The 24,132-nt window shown below is 41.1% G+C and overlaps 2 protein-coding genes across 3 annotated transcripts in view; one reads left to right on the top strand and one right to left on the bottom strand.

The window, feature by feature from the left end:
* Window positions 1-250: 250 nt before the first annotated feature.
* Window positions 251-14,577, top strand: LOC145403643 (uncharacterized). The gene is made up of 4 exons (XM_080275323.1): window positions 251-366; window positions 10,574-11,453; window positions 13,082-13,145; window positions 13,850-14,577. Exons 1-4 carry the CDS (start codon window positions 341-343, stop codon window positions 13,951-13,953), a joined length of 1,074 nt encoding a protein of 357 aa, XP_080131449.1. The 5' UTR covers window positions 251-340; the 3' UTR covers window positions 13,954-14,577.
* Window positions 14,578-19,404: 4,827 nt separating this feature from the next.
* Window positions 19,405-24,132, bottom strand: part of LOC145403821 (uncharacterized) — a 33,667-nt gene continuing 28,939 nt past the window's right edge. For both annotated transcript variants that reach the window (XM_080275501.1, XM_080275502.1), the window contains one exon: window positions 19,405-20,920. In XM_080275501.1, the coding sequence (XP_080131627.1) occupies window positions 20,739-20,920 (182 nt within the window). In that variant the 3' untranslated portion in view covers window positions 19,405-20,738. The remainder of the gene's footprint in view (window positions 20,921-24,132) is intronic.

Below are 24,132 nucleotides of genomic sequence, written 5' to 3'. Positions count from 1 at the left end.
AAAAACAGAATGGAACCTGGCATCCAATCGTGACGTCGGCTATGGGCTCCTGCCATTGGTTGGAAGAGACTGGTTGCCATGACGACGCTTCATTTTTAATTGGCTGGTGGGGAGGCGGGCTGGGAGATACTAAATTTTGATTGGCTGGCATGGGAGCTGCTGGGTTTTGATTGGCCCGCCGAGTAGGGACTCTGGAAGAAGCATTATGCGCGGGAAAGCCGGAGCCTCAACGAATTTCAGTCTCTTGCTCGACGAACTCGGTGCCAAGTGGACCTCTGTGGAATCGCTCCCTTAGTTTTATTTTTTTGGGTGCTATTACCATCTCCAAATTAAAATCACAATGGCTGATACCGCTGCCGAGGCTGTGTAAGTATGGCTGTTGTGTTAGGGAAGTGAAAAGTGAAACGTGTGTAAGGGGGAAAAGTGATTGGAAAACGCCGGTTGTGATTTCAAAAGAACAAGAGAATTGTTAAGTATTGTTACTAAAGTTATAAAGTTCCCCAGAGTGCAACGGAAGTGATAATGGCTACGTTTATGTGTGAAAGCTTGCAGCAACCGGCCTATGGTAATTAATTTACTCCTGACTGATAAATTGCCTATTTAATGAGGATTTCAATGAAAGCAGGTAAGGTGCAGTTTTACTTTATAAAGGTTGAAAGTTCATCAAGCTTTACAGAAGGATAAAGTGGAGGAAAATAAAAAGTTGGCGGGAAGTTAGTACCCCCCTCCCCCTGCCTTCTGCTCCTAGTGAACAAAGGGACCGGTTTGGCGGGAACTTAATTTAACTCGAAGTTCAGCATTTATCTGGCTATCATATGGCCTATTGGTAGAAGAATATCCATTGTTTTAGCTACATGATAAAATGAGTTGCTGGGGACTAACATCGTTTGTTCTGTTCACTTTCCTTGTTTGGCCCTATTTCCTCCCTTCCCTCTCCCCCGGCCCTTTCCCCCATCAACTTATTTTTCCAGTACATGTGTAATCGATATTTCGAGTCTCCTGTGAAGCTCTTATCTCCAAGCAAGCTGTTATTTAAGGTACGAGATTTGTACAACTTAGTATCACAACTTGTAACAGCCGTGAAGCTCTAGGATAATATAAACCAACATAGGTATACATCCAGTTAGAGCATGTGGTTGTATGTGAGGGGAGGGAGGGTCCTGCCAACTAAAGGGAATGTCCCGCTTCGTGTCTGGATGCTCTCTTGGGGTCATATTCTGGCTGGATTTGGTGGTTTGCAAGCACTTTTTCCTTAGCAGTTTATTTTGCTTAGTCATTTGTTCACATGTTTTATTTGTCTATTTTCGGCATAGTCAAATATAGGTTAATTGTAAGCTATGCCCAAATATCCTGTAATGGTAAGGAAGAGATGTATCGTATCCCAGAGTCTATCAGAATACACCTCTTGTCGCTTGCTTCACCCTTTGTCCGTTTTCAGTTTAGGCTACGTTTACGAAATGCTGGGTTTACTTATGATTTCATGACAACAGTGGATTGCACACGCCCGTGTAGAGTATTGGTTTAGAACTTTAAGATATTAGTGAGTCAGGATTTACACGATCCCTGCTGGCTGGAGCGTCGGGTGGGCAAAAAGTGGTATGAAGGTTGTTAGAGCCACGTGGTACCAGCCTGTTCACTGATGCATGCTACTGGAAGACTACATTCAGAGAGTTGTGTTTTATAGATTGAATTTTAAGGTGATAAAAGAGCTGTAGGTATTATATTTAGAGACCACCTTATTTAACAGTTCGTTTCGAGGTAGACTAGTAAATAATGGTTAAAAGTTTGAGATGTAGATATCGGTGTACTGTGAAACGTTAATTCCTTAACAAGCAGCCAGTCTTCAACACCTAACAGTAAAGTTAGCAGTGCATCAGTAGTTTGGAAATTTCCCCATTAATCAAAATACTCTAGGGATCGAATGCTTTTAGACAGGCCAAACTTATTACGTATTTAACAACCTGGCTTGTGAAACTAAGTTCTCTAAGCGGAAATACGCGGTAGGGCACTGCGGTGTGAGAAATGCTGTTATTTCCGGTATAGGTTGATAACGTGTAGAGACGGAGAGTTGATTCAGGTACGAGAGGAGAGGTGTGAGTTGCTAACGTGGGTAGATGGGTGGAAGGTTGTGGAGTTCGTATGTAGTGGTGTTGACGTGGAAATAAGGAAGGATGGGTGCAACAGGTAGTGTGGAAGAGTGATGTGGAGTTCGTTACCGTACTAAAGATGCATGTGGAGGGAAGATTGTAAGGTTCGTTACAAGTGCTAACATGAAGAAAGGGTGGGAGGGAAGGGTGTGAATTTCATGAGAGTTATTAAAGAGGACAGAAGTCGGATGGGAGGGATAAAAAGGTGCTGATGAATGGAGTTAATTTCGGTAGTAGAAAGGCTAACGTGGAGAGAAATCGGATGGGAGGGAGAGGCGGTATAGATATAAGGGTGTAAAGTTCGTTAGCAATGCAAAAGGAGAGGGAGGGAGAAGTGCTTTAGGTAGCAGACAGTGTAAAAGTTTCTTAGCGAAGGTGCCAACATGAGGCGGTTACTCAAGTAGTGGAGGAGCAAGGAGGGTCTGTGAAGTTGGTTAGTAGAGGAGCAGCATTGTCCCGCGCGGCGCCGCCAGACCCAGGGTTATGACCGCGTGGAGGCCGTCTCTGTGTCCGTCACGCCGCCACCCGTTACCCCTCCCACCCGCCCTTGAACCTCACTCCCTCCCCCGAACCTCACCGCACTCCCACTCCCGCCACCTTGTGTACGGTGGAGTTGCCAGCAATAACAAACCGGCCCTTGAACCACACTGCCGCCACCATGTGTACCGGTATGTGCATTCTCGCGGGTAATAGGGACAAAATAACTGCAGTAGGCAGCTCCTGTAGGTGTGATAGTCTGAAAATGATTCTCTCTCTCTCTCTCTCTCTCTCTCTCTCTCTCTCTCTCTCTCTCTCACTGCTTGTTATGTTTACCTTATCTGACTAATCTGTTGCATGATAACCCAATTCTGTGACGGGTTGTCTCGATAAAGGGATCTGGAGATTTCGTGTCACGTCATTCTCAGCATTTTATTATGAATACATTTTATAAATTGTCAGTGGCATTGTCACTATCGCCACAGGTTGCACCTGTAATACTCAAGGTGATTTAAGGCATAATACAAAGTACCCTATGCCCACACGACGACGGCACAGAACATCCAGTTCGGGGCAATTTTTCCCCATCAAATTAAACCCTCCCGCGATACACCACCTGCCCACCTGTTTGCTAATTACCGGTACCCCATCCTCTTATAAATCGATCTCGTTTCCATCGCCCCGCGTGACCTCGTCCGGACGGTTATCCAGATAACCAGATATTAGTGATCTGATGTCAAATATAATGTATTGATTTCAGATCTGATATGCTCAAGAATCTGTGATGGTTAATGTTGTATTTCTCGCCAAGTTTCGGTGCAAAGCTGAAGTATAATTCCCATAAAATCAGTCTTAGGAATTATCATTAGCAATCAATACCATCTTTGTCAAGTTAGAAATATTGCACCTCGTGCTCTTTTGGACAGTTGTCACCAGCTTCATTCCCAGTCTCCAAAATTTGCTTAATTACATGCGTGACTGACGAGGAAAGTACCCAATAATATTCCATCCAGACTGACACGCAACCGTCACACAAGCGAATACACGGGTCACCCTACCAAAGGCACCATGGTCCTCTCTTGTTTTCGTCCATTTGCTGTATATTTAAGTTTGGAGGCATAAAATTCTTCTCACGCCAGTGGCGATATTCAAGTACTCACACAGCAGACACGGCAAACTGAGTAGCCCACGCCAAGTTTTCACGGGTAATAATTTGAAAGCTGCATAGAATTCCAGTCTGTAGTGTCCATGACTGTAATTATACGGTACTTGCTCGTTCAAGGTCCATACCCTAACCTGTATTAATTGCAGTGAATTTTCACATCGCAGCTTCGTGGTAGTTGGTACCGGTACTATGCCGCCGTCTTGCCGTACGAAAGTGATAAATGAAACGGTACAAGCATATGACATTGTCCTAAGCCTCACACATGTTCCAGACACTTGCTGTCGGGTTACAATGGAGGGACGGTTTAGTATAGTCAAGGGGAGTAAGTGGGGGGGGCGGTGCTACACTATCCCACTACCCCCACCCGTACCTGACTTCCCATGATCAGTCTTTCAAACGCAGTGTGTCCAGGCATCTCGAAATGAACGGATCTTGAATTTGGCTCTTGTATTTTTTTTTTTTTTTTTTCTTGGAAGGAACGGTTTGTGGGCCCCTGGCCTTTGGTTCCTTCTTTCTAGCAAAAAAAGAAAAAAGAAATTACTTTTTGTGTGGGCTTTCATGTGTCTGCAAGTGTCTAGTTTTGTTTTCGGTAATTTCTGGATTGGTTTTGAATGTTTTTTAAGATGCTGGTAGTAATATACGAACAAACGTAACCAGACTAAACCTATATAATATGGCCATATAAAACCATGCTGGGAAGGAATTGGGAGTTTATATATTGGGTAAAATGACTGGGCTTGTGACATCCCTTTCGAAAAGCTAGTTGAGTTTGGTTCGGTTTGCTTGTCTTTGTCTTAGCAGAGTACTGTATGGAAGGACTATTAAATGAAACCACCAGATTTGGCAGTAAGGTCGAAAGGGGTAATGGGTTAACTCGAATTATTATTCTTTTCTGATAAAACTAAGTGGAAACAGTCTGTATAAGAACTTTGGGTTCATGGACTGAGAAACAGGAAAGGGTGAAGTGATTCAGTTTTGATAACAGTCGGTTAGACTTAGAAAGGTCAGAGTAAGTGGTTTAGCCCTTTAAATAAGTCTTCGATCAGGATCAAACTTAAGGGTTTAAAAGATCAGTGTGTTGAATGGTGGACAAGCAGTGTTTCCGGAGTGAAAAGGAATGTAGATCAAATATTTGCAGTTCAAGAAGACAGGTTACGTAATTAGGCTATTTATCACACGACTGTGGACGGTGATCGATAAAGCCATGTTTCACAGGTGTGGTGCTAAATGTGTAGCGTACGATAAATTATCTTAAGAAGGTTGATCACAAAATTTCATAACAGGCTATATGAATCGTGTGTGTGTCTGTGTGATTATGAATGGGTTATACGGAAAGAAGTTAAGTGGTCAGGAATGGATCTCCAAATCCGATGTATGTGGATGATGTTCAGTGTAATCTATGCAAACTGGCGTTGAATGTGATAATCTTTTACATGGAAGAAAGGGTTTGCATGGAATGGCAGTGAAGGTCTTTAAGTTCAGAGGCTGGCATGAGGATCAGAAAGGTACCGTATGCGCCCACATGTAGGGTTGTCAGAGGTAATGAAATGAATTTGAAGGTCGTAATTATAAAAGAAATTTGAGTGTTAGAGGTTACCTGGGTTGCGTTGGTTACATCGGATATATACAGTATTTATCTATCTATTGCCAGACGCCTCAATCCCGTTCGGGGTGACCACAAACAAATCGCCTCCACGTCGCCCTGTCCCCCGCCATTTCACTGCCCCGCTCCCAACTCTCACCCCCCTCTCTCATATACCTCTCCATCTCATCCTCGGCCTCCCCCTCCCTCTTCCCCCCTCCACATCACTCACATACACTCTCTTCGTCAGTCTTTGACCCTCCATCCTCTCCACATGGCCAAACCACCTCAGTGTATTCCTCCTAACGCTTCCTATCACATCCACACCACAACTCTCCTTTATATCCTCATTTGTCAGCCTGTCTCTCCATGTGACTCCACAGGCTCCTCATAAATAACTCATTTCCACTGCTCTCAGTCTTGACTTGTGTCCTAGCAACGTCCAAGCTTCACTTCCATACGTTAGAGTTGGTATCACAATACTGTCATGTAGTAACTTTTTCACTTCCATGCTCACTTCCATGCTTCTTATCACTGCTTTCAAGGAACCAGCAACCTTTCTTCCCTGCTGTACCCTTTCAAGCACTTCACCCTCCAAACCTCCATCCTTACTCATCACACTACCGAAGTTACTACCTCGGATATGCATTATTAATAAAATTGTTGATCACAGATCTGAAGGGTGAATGAGAGTGCTTTGCTAGTATAAGAAAGAGCAAGGGTGAAAATGGTACACTTGTGTTAGTACTGAAAGCAAGAAGTGACATCTAGACTTGTTCTGAAGTACTTGTCATTCCACTCCCCCCTCCCCCTAGTGATTGAGATGAGAAATTCGATTTCTTGAATGATGACCGTGTGGATTTGTGGCTTACTGATCTTGCCGTGACCTTTGTAAGTGTAACAGCCTTCTCAAACCCGAATCACTTAATTTTGTCCCTCTTTGTAGCCTACTGGGCCGTGTTGACAGTTCTCATTTAGTCATGCATTGCCGTCCCCATACTAGACCTTGTTCACCCATTATGTCATGCTTACTGCACTTCTTTGGCCAGGTGAAGTACCGGTACCACCTTATGTACGGTACTGGACTATGCATTTGACATCTCAGCTACCGCCTAATGTCAGTTACTACTTACTTCTCAGACTAAATTTTCTTTTGTACTGCTTAATTCTGAGCAAAAGGACACTGCAGTAATCAATCAAGCAGGTGTGTGTGTGTGTGTGTGTTTTAATGAAGTTCTAGAATGTGAGCGTTTAGATTTACAGTACTGTACTTTTCAAAGAAATCCATGCTTCTTCACAACCCTAGGGAAAACTGCTTTTTTTTTTTTTTTTTTTTTTTTTTTTTTTTTTTTAAAATCCCAGTAACTGAAAAATGCCAATTCAGCCTTAACTCCCGTGTCCAAACATGTACAGTACTTCACAGCACTACCAAACATGGCACTGATCCGCAAATGACTACCGGTACTACAGTGGGGCATTTGTTCTTATCTACATAGATCTGGAACCCTTATTTAATGGCCATATGTCGAGGCTGGATGGTCGAGTTAACTAAACTCCTTTACGTTGGTCTAAAATTGCTACCCCACCATCTTGAATGCTGAGTTATAGCAACAGATTAACACTAGAATATATTCCTAATCACAAAGTGCAACAGACGAGATGTAGCCATAGTACTGTTTGCCACTGACCTTAAAATTCGAAGGACGATGTTAAAGTGAATGAGCAATAGTAACAAGCTCATTTTCATGCAATCATGATTCGGTAACTAAAGCTGGGATTGGCCCACTTCACCAAGGTGTTAAAACTGGCTGTAGGTGACACCCTTCAGCTGCAGCCAGATTCTGAGCTGAATAAAAAATGTTTCTTTTAGCTGGAAAACGAGATGCGAACTTCGGTTTTCTCAGCCAAAACTTTGTTCATGGTAGTATTTAACAGTGCGCTAGGTTACTCCACAGCATACGAAAATTAAATTGACTAGTTGAAATGACCTTCAAGTTGTATATTTTGCAGCAAGTGTTAAAGTTGGGAGCTCAAGGTGACAGTACTGAAAGTATATTATATATATATATATATATATATATAAAGTTCGCCTATGCTCGTGTTATGTCGGTACTCTGTATATGGTTACTAGAAGCAGGATGTAGTTGCCCATTAAATTGTTGACACCTGAACCTCCAGCACGGATTACCCAATGCATATAACATTCACATGCACAAAAAATTGGAGCATGCGTCCGATACATGCATGGATGTAACTTGAAAACGTCACTGCAACGACACATTTGCGCAGTTGCACTTACCAGCTTCAACTTTATAGTTTTCTAGGGTATAAATGTCCTTTATGACTTAAACTTCTATAATTACAACCAGACTGGTCACGGAAGCCGCGCACATGATTATCGCGCCACTAGGCATGCGCACTGAAGGCAAATGTGAACCACCAGCGCGAAACTCAAAACATATGGCATAGGTACCGATACTATAATGCCATTAATAATAAGAAGAAGAATAGAATAATAGCTAATAATAAAACTGCGCCAAACCAACCAAATTAACTATCGTTATCGCAGTCTTCATTATTTTCATGTAATGAATCACAAACCCCTTAAACATCACCCATATTGGAGGACCCCCCCCCCCCAATTCTAGGACTTTGTATATCGTATATAAATTACCATTTTTCAATATAGTCAGCATCAATGCAAAGATACCTCGTAAACTTGATCCCTTGACACCAGTCACAGGTACGATATTCGGACAGCAGAAGGAATAGGCCTATCAGAAAACATAGGCTACTGTAGTTCATTAATGATTAATACAAACTCAAGCTGGGTCCAAAACCACAAACATTTAAAGTAAAAGAAAAAAAAATGCACAAAGACCCCAAATACATACAACCCACCTTTGCATCATAAACCAAAATATTGGTTAGGATGATGTAAATGTGAGAGAGAGAATTCAAATATCTACCCTACCCAGAATATGATGCAGGCATAACCTTCCCAACTTCAGTACGGTACCATTAAAAAATACAACTTGCAAATAATCCACACACCCCTCATTCCACTGCATCCCCCCAAACCACAATACCCATGTAACACACTCACGGTACTGACAAAGCATAATAAAGATCCTGGAAGCACCCACTTAGGCCAATTCCTTGCAGTCCACTGGGTTTAAAAGTAACAATGATGATGACCCGTGAAGAAGTACAGTTTTTGGTGAAGTCAAGGTGGGTTAATGATGAACATGAGAAAAGGATGAAGGAACTGCAGTAGGCTGGTTGACTGTGCTATACAGTTCCTGTATAAATGATGGCTAGCAGAAGGGTACAATAAGATGAAAATTAGATTACAGTAAGTTCTACAAAACCATAATTTTGTGGATGAGACCAATTAAGCATTGTTTACAGTAATACTGTACTTGTAATTCAGCAAAATAGTCAGTTGACTGAACAACTATTGTTCCAGATGTTGCACTGTCATCATGGTACTAGCTAATTGTTGCTAGTGTATGTACAGGTTGGCGATGACAGAAGTAGTGAAATGTAGGGTAATGTTAAATAAGTTAAGAAGTGGGGTTACCTTGGGAACTTGCATAATTATTGTTCTGATTGCAGAAATCATACATGAGGCTAGAGAGATGCTAAAGAGATGGAGGTATGGAATGGAAGCAAAGGCTGTACTGGTAAAAAATATGTTATGGTCAGTAATACTGAAGAAATGTGGAAAACTGCCACCCTGTGCTGTTTGTAGAAAGGGATTTGGGATGAATTCTATCTTTTGTACACTACAACTTGTATTGGTAACAGATGGGTGCCGGAATTATGCTAGGAACAGACTACAGGATGAAAAATTTTCAGTGTGGTACATTGTGTAGGGGCTATCAGGCTATGGACAGTAGAATGGGAATAGTTGTTTGGGGAGACAGCATCTTGAAATGGTGGTATTTGTAAGTTTTGTTACCTGGGGGAAATATGAGTGTAGGCAGAGGAGATGAGGCTATCTCGGCTACCAGAAAGAAAAATGGATCGTCTTTCTTGACTGAAGAGGTTTTACTTTAATGCCAAGGGTATCCTATGCAATTTGTGAGAGATGTTACACTGTATGGTAGTGAGCATTGGGCTGTGAGAGTATAGGATCCATGCATATTAGGATGCACAGAAATAAAAATGTTGATGGATGAGTTGGGTCAAAAAATAATCTGTAGTACTGTACTGTGAGCGATTTTTCTTGTTAAGTGAGGTGGGGGACAGGTGAACAGTCACAGGCTTGAATGTGGAAAGACTTCCCAGGGTGATAACTTAGGATGAGATTGTGTGTGCAGACCTCCAGTTTAGGGGACTGAGTAAATAGCTCAGGGATTGTGACACTGAGAGGTGCCATCAAATGGAAAGACCTACATATACAAGCAGTTGGTAAATGTCTGTCTGTTTATAGTCAGACACCATAATCCCATAAGGGGTGGTTGTTTGACTTGGAGTTATATACTTGTTTTACGGGGAGGGGCACTAACCCTCTGCCAACCCACTTGCTAACATGTAGGGAACCTGTATGGGTTGGTTACATGGTTACCACCCAGCATTGTTAATGGTTTCCTGGCTGACAGGAAACTATTTGGCTTGTCATTCAGTGTAGACATGAAGGTAGTACAACATCAAGTGAGTGGATGATGGGCACCCCCCACCTACCACATAAATGTAATAATGATGATAATTTGGTCTTTTCATAGAAGTGCCAGTTCTTCTTAAGGGATTAACAAGTGCTTGACACTCATTTACACTTTTACAATTGCAAGAGTTGACATCACTTATACAATATAGATGGGGGGGGGGACTGATAAACCCTATACAATACTTGTCTGTCACAAAACTTCTTTCCAAATAGTAGCTTCGTAAAAAGAGAAATATATTTAGCTGCCCTTGAAAATATTCAGCAGAAGTCACTTGCCTCATGAATAATGACAATTTATTTTAACCTAGGGGCTGTATAGAAAAAAGACTGAATAGCTGCAGGCTTATCGAGGTGCTAGAAATCAGTGTTCACGTCTTAACATCACAGAAAATGTATGACTAGTATAATATTACTGTACAGTATAAAATACCAGATGTTGATGCACTGGTATATTCTTGTGCCATTGCACTGTGCAGCAATTATTTTTATTTTTTTATTTTTTTGTGATTTTATTATTATTATTTTTTCAGGGCTACCCCAGAAGTCACCAAGGAGGTCCCAGAATCAAAGACTGAAAAGCCCACAGAAGACACTACAGTTGAAGCAAATGGAGAGGCAGAAACGAATGGCACTGAAAAGGAAGCAGAAACCTCAAACAATGAAGAAAATACAGAAACTAAAGAGGGAGCTGAGAAGACCATCGAAGATAAACCTAAGGAGTCAACAGAAAACACAGAAGATTCCTCAAAATCAGAAGAATCCACAACAGAGGCTACAGAGACTAACAAGACGGATGACACAAAGGAAAGTGCAGAAACTACCGAGACAGATGATACAAAGAAAAGTGCAGAAACTACCGAGACAGATGACACTAAGACTGAGACAAGTAAGACAGAAGAGAGTGCAGAGACTACCAAGACTGATGCACCTGTGACTGAGGAGAATACAGAAACCAAAGAAAGTAGTGAACAGAAAGAAAAGGAAAAATCAGAGGACAGTATGAAGACAGAGGAGCCAGCCAAAGCTTCAGAAGAAAGTGGAGATAGTGCACCACCTGCCAAAGAGGAAGACCCTGCTGAAGAATCTAAAACTTGTGCTGTTGCTGAAGAAGCTACTGGAAAGTCAATAGAGCCTGAAGAAAAGACTGAAACACCCGAGGAATCAACTGAAAATGAATCAAAGACCGAAGAGAAGAGTGAAGATACTGACAGCACAGAGAAGCCAGAGACATCAGAAGCTGAAAGCAAGTCTGATACAACAGAACCTGAAAGCAAGTCTGAGACTGCAGAAACTGGAAAATCAGAGACTGCAGAAGCCGAGACTGCTAACGAAAAAGAAATGGAAGTGACGACAGAGACTAAGGATAAAACTGCCAATGGTGAAGCTATGGAGACTGATGAGGCTAAGGAGGCAAGTACACTGTGTATTCATCAGATTTTTCCAAAATTTCTCATCACGCCTTTTCACTTTTTAGAAGATAATAGCAGACAGATGCTGATTCCCCAGCAGCTGCAAGGATTGAAGCTGGTTGATTTTGTATATGGTACCTCTGCTACATCTCCTCCTTGGTCTCCCCCTTCCCTTTCCTTTCCCTTACACCTCGTTCCTCGACCAAAACCATCTCGAATTACACCTATATAATATAATCACATCCACAGTGCTGCTTAACTTCATTTATTCGTCATTCTCTCTTAACAGTTTGGCATGTTTCGCTCAGATAGTTCATATCCACCCCTGTCACTCTTGACTTGTGTACTGTACTTCCAACAGGGTTGAAGCTGTACTACTATGTTAGAGTGGGAATCACAGTAGCATGCTGCCACTTTCTTTCATTGCTGTCAGTGAACCTGTAATCTTTCTTCCTTGCTGTATCCCATTATGCACTTCAACATCTAAACTCTGCCCTTGCTCATCCCACTATTCCTCCCAAAAATTTTAATTTCCCCCTGCAATGTCATTCATATTCACTTGTTCCATGAACTGCCAAGATAAAATGGAGTGAAGTTCTTACGTGCATATCCCCACTTTTTAAACTCGTCAGTTCCTAAGCTTCCTCATTTCCCATGCCTCAGAATCATTATCCATAGCCATCCCTCAGTATATACATCCTCCAACTGTTATTATTTATTTATATATTTTTGTCGTATCCCTAACTTTTTCAGTTTCAAGGATGGCTCCTATATTGCCACTGTTTCGCTGTTAGCTTTTGCTAAGCACAACAGTGCCTTGATAGATTTTACACCCAGCACAGTAGTAGTTTCAAGACTAGTAATCCCTTTCCCAATTCTCCAGTCCTAAAATTATCCTGGAACCAATCCACTACTGGTATCTTTTTTCCTGCCAGTATTATGTCAGGCATTTGGGAAGCCTCTTCTTTATTGACCAGTTTCATCCCTATTCAGTGGTAATGAACTGACAAGTTTAGTCCATCCCCCCCCTCCATATCAGTTTCGAGATTACTGCTGCTGTCTTAATAACTTTGTATAAACTTGATTGCATTCTCAAAAGATGATTCTAATGTTCAGGATAAGACTGCTTCACTAATGTACATATGGTTGAAATTATGGTGCCTGGTGGTTTAGTGTGCAATTAAGGTGCCCCAATCAGATTAAGCCTGTGTAGGTTTATATCAAAGGGGTGGTTGGGGTTTATAGCTTATGAAATGCCGTTCAGGGATGAGTGAGGCTGGTCACTCATCTTACATGTTAGGACCAGCTTGCCTAGCCCTGGGTTCTATGCTCCTCATGGGGTGACATAGGATTAGATGATGGATGGATGTACAGTATTATTGCTGAGACCCTAGGTTCTGTGGATGTGAACCCAGTGGACTGGTGGCTGAAATTGTCTTTCTGCAGTCCCCCATCCTCTTTTGGGGGAATAAAAGAGATAAGGGATGTTTATATAATGAAGCATTAGAGGCTCCCAGTAAACCATTGCCATGGTGTAAATATTTCCCTTTAGCACCATAAATTTATTTTTTCTGGCATTTATATTTTACTAGTACTGATATAAACAAGTAATTAAATTTTTCCCTGCAGACTGTGGACACAACACTGACTAATGGACACAGTGAGACAAATGGTGTAGCAAATGGAGATTCTGGTAAGTTGTAGCTACTTAATAGTTTATTGCACTATTGTACTGTAACTAGGGAGATGAGCGGTAAAAATGTGAATGGTTATGATTATATAAACTTTGATGAATGTATGTGTGAGAAAATGAAACCTGCTCTATTATTGCCTGTGCATTTTGTGACAACAGGCATATAAGAGGAGGGTAAGTTTTTGGAGTAGTCATTTAGCAGTGGTGGGTCACATAACAAAGGAGTTGCAGCTAACATTGTATTTGTGATGGGGGATATGGAAGGTTTGTCTTCACACTAGTTCCTCTGTTTATCAGCATAATATACTGTACATTTATTTTTTGCCAGTCCTCAGAGTACCCTGTGGTAGCCCACGTGTGTACTCTTGGGGGTTTGTGAACCCCTGCTCTAGTGTGCTGAAATTAGAATGGAAATTGATTGGTAATGTTTCATGAAAGTGCATTTTGAAGTTTAACAGCTTTACTTTTGTATATATGGTGCCAATTCAGTGAAACTTGGTGTCATACACTAAATACAGTTGCACCTACACTCATAAGACTTGTATATGACTCAAATGTACAATACGAGGGCTGCAAAATTAAATATAGTGTTTTCTAAATTGATGCTGCCTGGATGGCTGTTGTTACCAAGGTGGGCAACCATGGTCATCATTGTGAATGTCTTGAAATGATTAATTCTTAGAGCAAATGACTTTCTCTTACAGAAAAACGTTCTGCTGAGGAGACTGAGAAAGAGGTTCCTGCTGCCAAGAAAGCTAAGGTCCAGGAGTCAGACACTTCTGAGGCTGTTGCAGAAGCCACTGCTTAAGGCTTAAGAGATTATATTATGCCACTTCACTGATTCTAGTTATTTTCTTCTTTGTTTCTTATTTGTATTATGGATTTCTAGTATTCCAATTTCTCAATAGGTAAAAAATATTTTGTGAACTTGTATATGTAAGTACAGTACGTGATTAAGTCAAAAGGCACCAGCTGCTAAATATATAGTAAGGTGCTTTGCAGTTCAGTTGATCCACAGAAAATTGTGGTATTCAAAATTTTGGTGTTTAATATAAATTTTGTGGATATAATTTTAGCAAAATGTGAATTATCTTTGACTGCATGGTTCACTGAAACCAGTCACCCAAAATGTCGTCTTGCCTGTACATTGCTGTGTTAGTTTGTTGAGTGGATGCTTGAGACTTGCTGTATGCTGATCGGATATTTTGTGCAGTGTTAGGACTAGATTAGCACAGTAGGATTTGTACCCTTATTTATTTTGCATCCGTGAGTTATCTCCATCATTTCCACATTTTACAGGGAAAGAGTAAAGCTTAGTTTTAGTTTTGTACACAAGTCAACATTCCGTTTCTTTTACATGGCTTTCCTCAAGGTTACTATGTAACCTGGCTAGCTAATGCGAGCAGACTTAAATGTGTAGCATTATTTTTCAAATAAATAATGAAATGGATTTATTGTTTGATAACCGTATTGTAGGCAAATAATAATGTATACTGTACAACTACAGTAAAATGTCTATCACTTAGCTTTCAACAAAAACCTTAAACATACCAGACTTCAAAGTCTGGGCTGTGTTTCAGTATACATTACTGTATCACAAAATATTTTTGTTAAATTTTGCTTGTATGGGCTTTCATCAGATTATCCCCAATTTTTCTCTCACTGTGAGGATTTACTGTATGTTGTTGCCTTGGTTTGGCTGGAAGTGAACTTTTGACCAGAAATCCCTTAAGCTTATAATGATGGACTGGCACTGTTGTGATGATGTCAGCACTGAATACCAAAATGTGGTTGAATAAACAGCAGCTTTAGGATCTGTACACTTGCATAATTTTAACTATAGCTGCACTGTGTGTTTGCAATATCTGGATGTCTCCTCCTTGCTAATCGTTTTAGGTGGGTGTGTTATTTTAGTTAGTTGGATAAAATAGGGGGATGACTGCCATCTGATCAGCAGCTCACACTTGGTGTACTAGAAGTAAATGCAACCACTGGAGGTGAAGCAAATAAACATGGTTGCATATCATCTGTTTCACACGGATAACACCCCAACTGCACCCTACAACGCCAAGCATCGGCATTACCAAATCAGTGTGTTCAGTCCAGTTTGTGTGGAATAGTTACAATTTTGCATGTGTAAACTCTTATAGAGCATTATTTACGTACTATGTTGGTAATGAAGCTAAAAAAGGCAAACAATGACCCCATAAAATCTAGCAAGATAAGCTTTGGTCTCTGGGAAGAGCAATTTCTGTGGGTTGAGTATTTGGAAGTGGATCATAATTGACTGGCTGGAGATTCTGGATAGTTGCAGTGACCATGATTAGCAAAGTGCTGGGTGGTGGTGGGATATTTTCAAGGCTATAATGCAATGAAGTAGACCTAGAATCTAGTGAATAAAGTTTCTCTCTCCAAAAATCTAGTCCACTCAAAATTGGTTCTGGTAGTTAGATACAAATACATAGTACAGAACTGCCTATACTGTGCCATGGATGCATGATGCATCTGTTGGTGAAGCAGTCCTGCAAACTGCAATTAACAGCTCAGTGTCTGTAAGGTATTGTCAGTGATTCTGTTGGCCAAAGATGGGAGTCTTAACTGTCTGCACTACAAAAATATTATGTGTGTCCAGTGAATTTTGGGATATATGTTGTAATGTTTAGAGTCTCCATTTGCATACAATATGCCAACAGTTGTTAGCAAGGGAGATTATTTAAGAAATTTAGGTGATAAGGAAGGATTTTATTTTAACCACAGGTTTGAGGGTGAATGTAGGAAAGACAAAAGTTAGGACTAGTGGGTCAGACAAGTAAACTGGTAGTGAGTTGAATGACCTTGAGCTGCATAAAGAAAAGGGGTTGGCAGTACTGTAACCCCACAGTGATGTTCGTTGATACTGTAGCACAGTGGATTATAACTTGGCATGTCCATGGGAGTTACGTGGTCTACCCAAGACGAGATGCTACAGAGGATGTGGTTCATAAATTTACATACAATAGACTAGCTGTAATTTGTTACCAGGGTGGGTGATAAGTATGAAAGATGATAAAGAAGCTTGCCCAGTTGTGAAAGAGTGGGTGTATGATAACTAAGAAAGATAATAAAGAAACCTGCTCAGTTGCGAGAGTGGAAAAAGTTGAGCTGTTGTTCGCATGACAGTGATAGGATGGTATGGAAGGAGTTAATACACTGTGTACAAGAAGTGCACTGCACCAAGATGATGAAACAAGCAGTAACAGCCAGTCCCACGTAAGCCCATTTAAGGTGTAAGAGCTCAAGGCAGAGGATTGTGGAACAATCTAAAACCTTGGAAACATTAAATGACTAAAAAACATCCAATCACCTCAAGGAAATCGGAACCCTTAATAGCAAGACCATTGCTGGTGTAATCAACCAAGAGACCACTAGACATAATGAAACATTTACATACCCTGAAATGAAAATCGTTTGATGATGTACATCACCAGCCTGAGGGTCATAACAAGGCATGCACGATTAAGAGGACCTTAGGGAACAACCCTGTATGTTTCCAAAACATAGCCATGTTCAAGAAAGAAAAAGCTTGTAAAATATTTGAAAATACAGTACACTGAATGACTGATAAAAATTTATCGATGTAATCTGTTGTAAAGACTGACTCTTATCGGATACGTTTGTGAAGCTACAGTATGTGTTGAAAGTTTTTGGTGTATCAGATAGAGCCAGGATTCCGGGGGCTTGAATGGGGAGTGAATGGAAGTGTGGCCCATTGGATTGGGCAATTTGGGCTGTCGACGTTGCTACTCCTCACCCTGCCCTAGACTGGGAAAGGAGGTCAGTTTTTGGTGTATCAGATAGAGCCAGGATTCCGGGGGCTGGAATGGTGAGTGAATGGAAGTGTGGCCCATTGGATTGGGCAATTTGGGCTGTCGACGTTGCTACTCCTCACCCTGCCCTAGATTGGGAAAGGAGGTCCACATGATGATGATGATAATCAGCTGTATATCTGTGGATTAATGTTAAAGAGATGCAGTGGTGTTTGATGCAGACTGCATGATATAAAGAAATATTCATCATGATCATCATCCGGACTTCCTTTCCCACCCTAGGGCAGGGTGAGTAGCAACGTCCAGACAGCTCAAGTTTGCCCAATCCAATGGTCCACACTTCCATTCACTCATCATTCAAGCCCCCGGAATCTTGGCTCTATCTGATACGCCAAAAACATTTACCACATTCTGTAGCTTCACATAAACGTATCCAACAGAGTCAATCCCGACAATGTCTCATTAAAAAGGGGTGCCAAATCCCTGATCATGCATTTCTCACAACATTCATCCTTGCAGCTCGATCCCTTGTCAGTCACCTTGCTTCACCGACTTCCATACCTCTCTTCCTCACACACTCATCCACCATATCCTTCCACCTTCTCCTTGGCCTACCTCACCTCCATCCTTCTTCAGATTTACTCAGATACTGTGTACCTTTTTCACCACTCTATTGTTATCCATTCTCTCCACATGACCATACCATCTCAGTACACACTCTTCGATTCTGGTGTCCACAGACTTCCTCATTCCATATCTTCCACGAATCACAATATTTCATATCCTATCCACCCTCTGTACTCCACATACATTCCTCAGCAGTCCCATCTCTACTGCTCTTACTCCTGACTTTTGATTTTCATACCACACCATAGTCTCATGTCCATATGTTAAAGCTGGCACTAACACTCCTTCATGTAAGCCTCGTGCAGCTGCAACACTCGAGCCTCTGTTTCTTATCAAGGTCTTCATAGCACCAGCGACTTTCCTTCCTTGTGTCACTCAACTTTCCACTTCTTTGGCACATATTCCTCTCTTTTCTATCACTGTACCCAGGTATTTGAACTCTCAACAATTCCAGTCTCTCCATTCACTGTAACATCACACTGGGAGTCATCTCTCTCAATAACCATCACTTTACTCTTTTCTACATTTACTCTCAAAGCTTGGCCACGACACTCATGGACATTAGCAAAACTCTGCACATCTACCAAGTTCTTGTGCGGTATTTGTAAGTAGTACTGCCTCATCAGCATACAACAAAGTTGAGATATTCTATCCATCACCATTCATTACCAATGCCATCCCTCTCTCCATTACTCGTGTTTTTACTTCTCTCATCACCCCATCCACACACACACACATATATATATATTGCCAGACGCCATAATCCCGTAAGGGGTGGCCGTTTGACTTTGAGTTATTTGTTTTACGGGTAGGGGCACTAACCCTCCACCAACCCACTTGTTGACACGTAGGGAGCACGTATGGTTTGGTTATTTGGTTACCACCCAGCGTTGTAAACGGTTTCCTGGCTTGCAGGTAACCATTTGGCCTGTCACTCAATGTAAAGCCACCTGTAAAGGAAAGAAAAGCAATAAGAAATGACAGGAAAGATGGGAGAAATAGGAAGAGAGGAGGGCAGGCACAGAAAAAGAATAATAAAAGCTAAGGAAGAAATAGGCAGCACTACATCAAGTGAGTGGATGATGGTCACTACCACCTACCACTATATATTATATATATATATATATACTGAACAACCATGGGAGCATCAAACAACCTTGTTGCACACCCACACATCGTAAACCGTTCACTTAGATGCCCATTTATCCTTACACATGCTTCACTACCCATCCAAATAAGTATGAATACATACCTTAAAGCACAGTACAGCAGTGGGAAAACTCCTGCAGCATGAATTCTCTCTCATTTGAATACACTTTAAGTCACAGATGAAAAGCAGCAACTGTAAACCCATGAACAGTTGAAACTAAGCATTATAAATCTGTGATTTTAAAAGGTATACTGCTCACAGCTTTAATTATTAAGTACCGGCATGTCATAGCCATCCCCTGTTAGGAGGTTCCCAGGTGGGTCCAATGTGATGGAGTTTATGATAATGACAAAATGACTGGAAAGGAGACACATTAAAAGTGCATTAAAGTTATAATAGATTAGTCTAGAGAAGTTCCTGCCACAACCAGCTGCTTGTAGTTAGTTCAGAAGGAGAATGTCATTACAAGCGACAAAATCTAGTATCATATCTGCCATCACATTAAGTGGATGACACATGCTGGAGAGGGACACCTCCCAAGAGAATGATGGTGGACTGCATGAGAAAGGCAACATTTAACATGCAGTGAACATGGTTTCCGTTCAGTTTAGCCTGGGGTCATAACGACATGGATAATGATAAATTCTGTTAAAAAATAAATAATCTTTATTGTGAGTGGATGCAAATAACTGGATAGCAAATAACTATTTGGTTTTATGACAACTGGTAGTTTATGAAAAGCTAAGCTGATCTATGTACTGGTTAAGATTTAGCCTTCTTCAAAGGAACAGGGTCAGCCTATCCTGAAGTGTCCTGAAGCTCATCATGAATGACTGTTGTAACATACATGCCTGCTGACTACAGAATGATATTCAAAGCCACTGGATATTAGTAAAGACCTGTGTAACAACACTCATCAGGCTAACATAACCACCTCATGTAACTTATTGACTTAGCTCCACTGATGCTTCCTTGACCAATGCAATACCTTTTTTTTAGTGATACTTGGTCTTAACAGTGGTAGTTTTCTAGTCTTCGATGCTGCCACCATTCTTTACATTATACAAAACTTTTATTGTTTATTTACGGTTGGACATGTACCCGGAAAGAGGGGAAGTTATAAAAGCAATAAACTTGGCTAGAATTCCAGACAAGTTTAGAGCAATAATAATAAATATCAACAAGAGAATACTGGAAGATACATAAACTTAAATAACAGTATATATATGGCAACAAAAATAAAGCTCAATCATACATTAATATTGTACATAAAATTTGATTTTGGCATGTATATACAGAATGTACTAAACACTGCCCATAATTCTGAGCATTAAATAGACAATATACAAGTGCATTATAGAACATAATTACACTATTTTAAATGCATAATTATACACCACTCAACTTAAGAGTATCTCCATCATAGACAGTTTTATACTGAATCTGAAAAATAAAATTCAAAAGACATAAATGAAAGAAAGGTGAGGTTATGGTGAGAGGTGTAATAACCTGTTATCACTGCTTTTTTTTTTCTCTCTCTGGTGATCATGTTAGCTGCAGTGTCATAATCTGGTATTGCCATCACTGTTATCTTGATTAAAACATATTGGTGTATCTAATAATGTCAAAGCTGAACTATGATTATACACCTACCACTGCAAAAACTATTATTAAGAGTTCATGAAAATTTTTAATTTCTTTCAACACAGATGCATCTGAAAACTTACAAGATCATTCAGCATTTCATACAGAAACATGGGTATCTTAATATAGGTGTAATAACCACTCACAAAACCTCTTCCTTGTATCTAGGAAGGAGAACTGCTTCAGTTAAGAAACTGGGAAGAAAAGGTGACTTGGATCCTACCATCAACCAGACAAATGTACCTGCAATAACAGTGGAATGCAGGTCTTCAAGAACTCTAGGACTGCACTATCTCTGCAAGTCATCATTCTGGAACCATGTCATCACTCCAGTACAGGCTGACACCACACTGGAACTGTAGGTCATCACTCAAGCAAAGGTAGCTCCTCGGCCTGCATGAGAGTGTGAAGGTGAGGGTTGTCAGCACGCATGAAGATAGTGATGCCAGATTTGTATGCTGCTGGGATGGCCACGTGTGAGGTGAGGTGACGTCGCCCCTGAACAACAGGAGGAGCTGCTTGCTCTTTCAGTACACCCACAACCTGACCTGTAAGTTACGTGACATACAGTAGTCCGCACACAGTAACATGTAGAAACACTACAAATGAAATTAAAGACTACAAATATTCTTCAATATACAGGTAGTTGTTCTTGTATGTCTGTGTTCCAAAATACCACACTCTTCCCATACAATTGGTACTGTCTATTGGGGAGAAATAGTAAATAAGCTTACATGTATCAATTTAATAAATATTGTCTGCCACATCAACTGCAAAGGTTTTCACTGGGCAAATGTTTCCTAATTACCGTAACTATCATCTAGTGGAGGGGGGGAAAGCATAAAAAAATGCGACATACAAAGGACTTACTGTACCGAAATGAAGAGGATAAAATTCAAGTACCATATTACGAGACCCTACAGAAAAGGTATACAATAAAACAGTGTGAAGCATGCATGGTGAATCCGAGAGGTGCACAGATATAAAAGGATGAGAGGAGTACTTATCAGTAAAGAAATACTATGCTGGTAAGGGTCGTGAAAGGCAGACTGAAAAAGATCTTGGATGAGGTTATAGTGTGTGACCTCAAAGATAATGGACTAAACTGACAGGCTGCCGGAGATTAAGCAGTGAGGAGAGAGCTGTCATTTGGTGACCAAGACCTACGCAGGCATGCATGTTGTAGCCTTTATAAATGACACAATAAGTGGGAAAGATCGGAGAAAAGTAGTGGCATATGTGGAGTGTATTAGAACTTTCGGTTATGAACGCTACTGCTTTACGTGGTGTTATAAAGGTTCAACTATTAAGAAAGGAATTGCCTGATGGGGTGTAAGGGTTGAGGAGAGTTGGAACAAAAAGGAAATGCCAGGCTGAGGTGGATGCAAGAGTTAAAATATGTACAGAGGTTAATAGGGTGAAAGTAAAAGTTACCTGATGTACAGTATTTGGAGGAAAAACTGATGTCAACTTCATTAACAATAAGAGAAAATTTTCAAAAGTAGTTGGTGGCGACCATCATCCACTCACTTGATGTAGTGCTGCCTACTTCTTCCTTAGCCTTTATCATTCTTTTTCTGTGCCTGCCCTCCTCTCTTCCTATTTCTCCCATCTTCCCTGTCACTTCTTATTACTTTTCTTTCCTTTACAGGTGGCTTTACATTGAGTGACAAGCCAAATGGTTTCCTGTAAAACAAGAAACCATTTACAACGCTGGGTGGTAACCATATAACCAAACCATACGTGCTCCCTACGTGTCAATAAGTGGGTTGGTGGAAGGTCAGTGCCCCTCCCCGTAAAACAAATAATTCAAAGTCAAATAGCCACCCCTTGTGGGATTATGGTGTCTGGAAATAGATAGATAGATAGAAATGTGGAACAAATTTCGGAAAGACAGTTTTGATCTACAATTTTTCTTTTGTATTACTGTACAGTCAGGGACAACACTCTGCAGATATTCTACTCTGTCTGCTTCTCACTGTCCTACGATGACCAACCTCCATAAGCTGAGTGAGGTTTGATATCTTATCTCTGGCTAGTAAGAAACAATCATACTGTGGGTAAAAAGGCTAAGGTGGAGGTAGATATCATGAGGCAATAAGATGTAGTACTCATCTCCTGGGATACAAGGCTACTGCATCATCCTGGTTATCATAGTTACATCCCTTTGGTATTTCTCATTTTACTTACCTACTATACAAGAGTAACTGGACACCTGAGATGAGAGGAGCCAGCTGCCTGTACTGGAAATTAACCATGGCACTAACAAGCTGGCAACTTTACTGCTAGCGACCCCAACCAGTTGGCTACCATGGTCATAGCCAAGTTGAATTTTACTTCCTGTGTTACACACTGTAACTGACGTATTTCTATTTCAACTTAAGGGTTTTCCTCCATATCTATCACTACTACCTATCAAAAAATCTATCTATCTATCTATCTATTGCCAGACGCCTCAATCCCGTTTGGGGTGGCCACAAACAAATCGCCTCCAAGTCGCCCTGTCCCCCGCCATTTCACTGCCCTGCTCCCAACTCACACCCCCCTCTCTCATATACCTCTCCACCCCATCCCTCCATCTCATCCTCGGTCTCCCCCTCCCTCTTCCACCCTCCACCTCACTCACATACACTCTCTTCGTCAATCTTTCACCCTCCATCCTCTCCACATGGCCAAACCACCTCAGTGTGTTCCTCACAACGCTTCCTATCACATCCACATCCACACCACAACGCCCCTTTATATCCTCATTCGTCAGCCTGTCTCTCCACGTGACTCCACAGGCTCCTCTTAAATAACTCATTTCCACTGCTCTCACTCTTGACTTGTGTCCTTCCAACAATGTCCAAGCTTCACTTCCGTACGTTAGAGTTGGTATCACAATACTGTCATGTAGTAACTTTTTTACTTCCATGCTCACTTCCCTGTTTCTTATCACTGCTTTATTATCAAAAAATACTCTGCAAAAATTACAGTATTCAGTAATGTCCATTTTTTTTTTTTTTTTTTTTTTTTTTTTTTTTTTTAAATGCTAGGAAGAAGGAACCAAAGGCCATGAGCCCGCAATACTGTTCCTTCCAAGAGAAAAATGAAATGCAAGAGAGAGCCAAATTCAAGATCCGATCATTTCGGGATGCCTGGACACACTGCGTCTGAAAGACTGGAGATCATAGCTAGCAGGAAATACAGAGGGAGACAGTTCCAGAGTTGACCTGTTGCATAAATGAAGGACTGGGAGTAACGGTTAACTCTTGCATGAGAGCTGGACAGAAAAGGGATGAGAGTTTGCTGCTAGACAGGTGCTACGTGCCCGTCGTAAAGGTGAGGGATGCAAGCTGTCAGTTCAGAGGAACAGTGACAACAGTGACCATTTAACACTCTTGGCTTCATAAAACTGCTTGGTGTTTGCTGGAAAAAATAAATCTGGACGTCCTTTCCCACCCAAAGGCAGGGTGAAGAGTAGCAATGTCCAGACAGCACAAACTTGCCCAATCCAAATAGGCCACACTTCCATTCACTCATCATTTCAGCCCCCGGAATCCTGGCTCTACCGGATACGCCAAAAAAACATTCACCACATTCTGCAGCTTCACATAAACGTATCCGGTAGATGCTTCCATGAAAGGGTTAATTGTGACGGCATTTACACTCAGGTTTCTACAACTCAGCTCAATTAAATCATCTGACATTACCTGGAATAGAACAATGATATGGATACCCCTGATACTTTAACTAGAGGCTATCCTCATTATGGGTAAAA

The sequence above is a fragment of the Coenobita brevimanus genome, chromosome 61, assembly GCF_032717465.1.
Source record: "Coenobita brevimanus isolate Jiangsu-jjx chromosome 61, ASM3271746v2, whole genome shotgun sequence".
NCBI classification, from domain to species: domain Eukaryota; kingdom Metazoa; phylum Arthropoda; class Malacostraca; order Decapoda; family Coenobitidae; genus Coenobita; species Coenobita brevimanus.
The sequence above is the reverse complement of the archived record's forward strand: the minus strand, read 5'-3'. Positions and strand labels throughout refer to the sequence as shown.

What these genes read in the sequence shown, in the direction of transcription:
- LOC145403643 (XM_080275323.1), top strand. Translation starts at nt 341, where the DNA reads ATGGCTGATACCGCTGCCGAGGCTGT. An exon ending in GATACCGCTGCCGAGGCTGT is followed by an intron (nt 367 to 10,573) that starts GTAAGTATGGCT and finishes TTATTTTTTCAG; the next exon opens with GGCTACCCCAGAAGTCACCA. An exon ending in TGTAGCAAATGGAGATTCTG is followed by an intron (nt 13,146 to 13,849) that starts GTAAGTTGTAGC and finishes TTTCTCTTACAG; the next exon opens with AAAAACGTTCTGCTGAGGAG.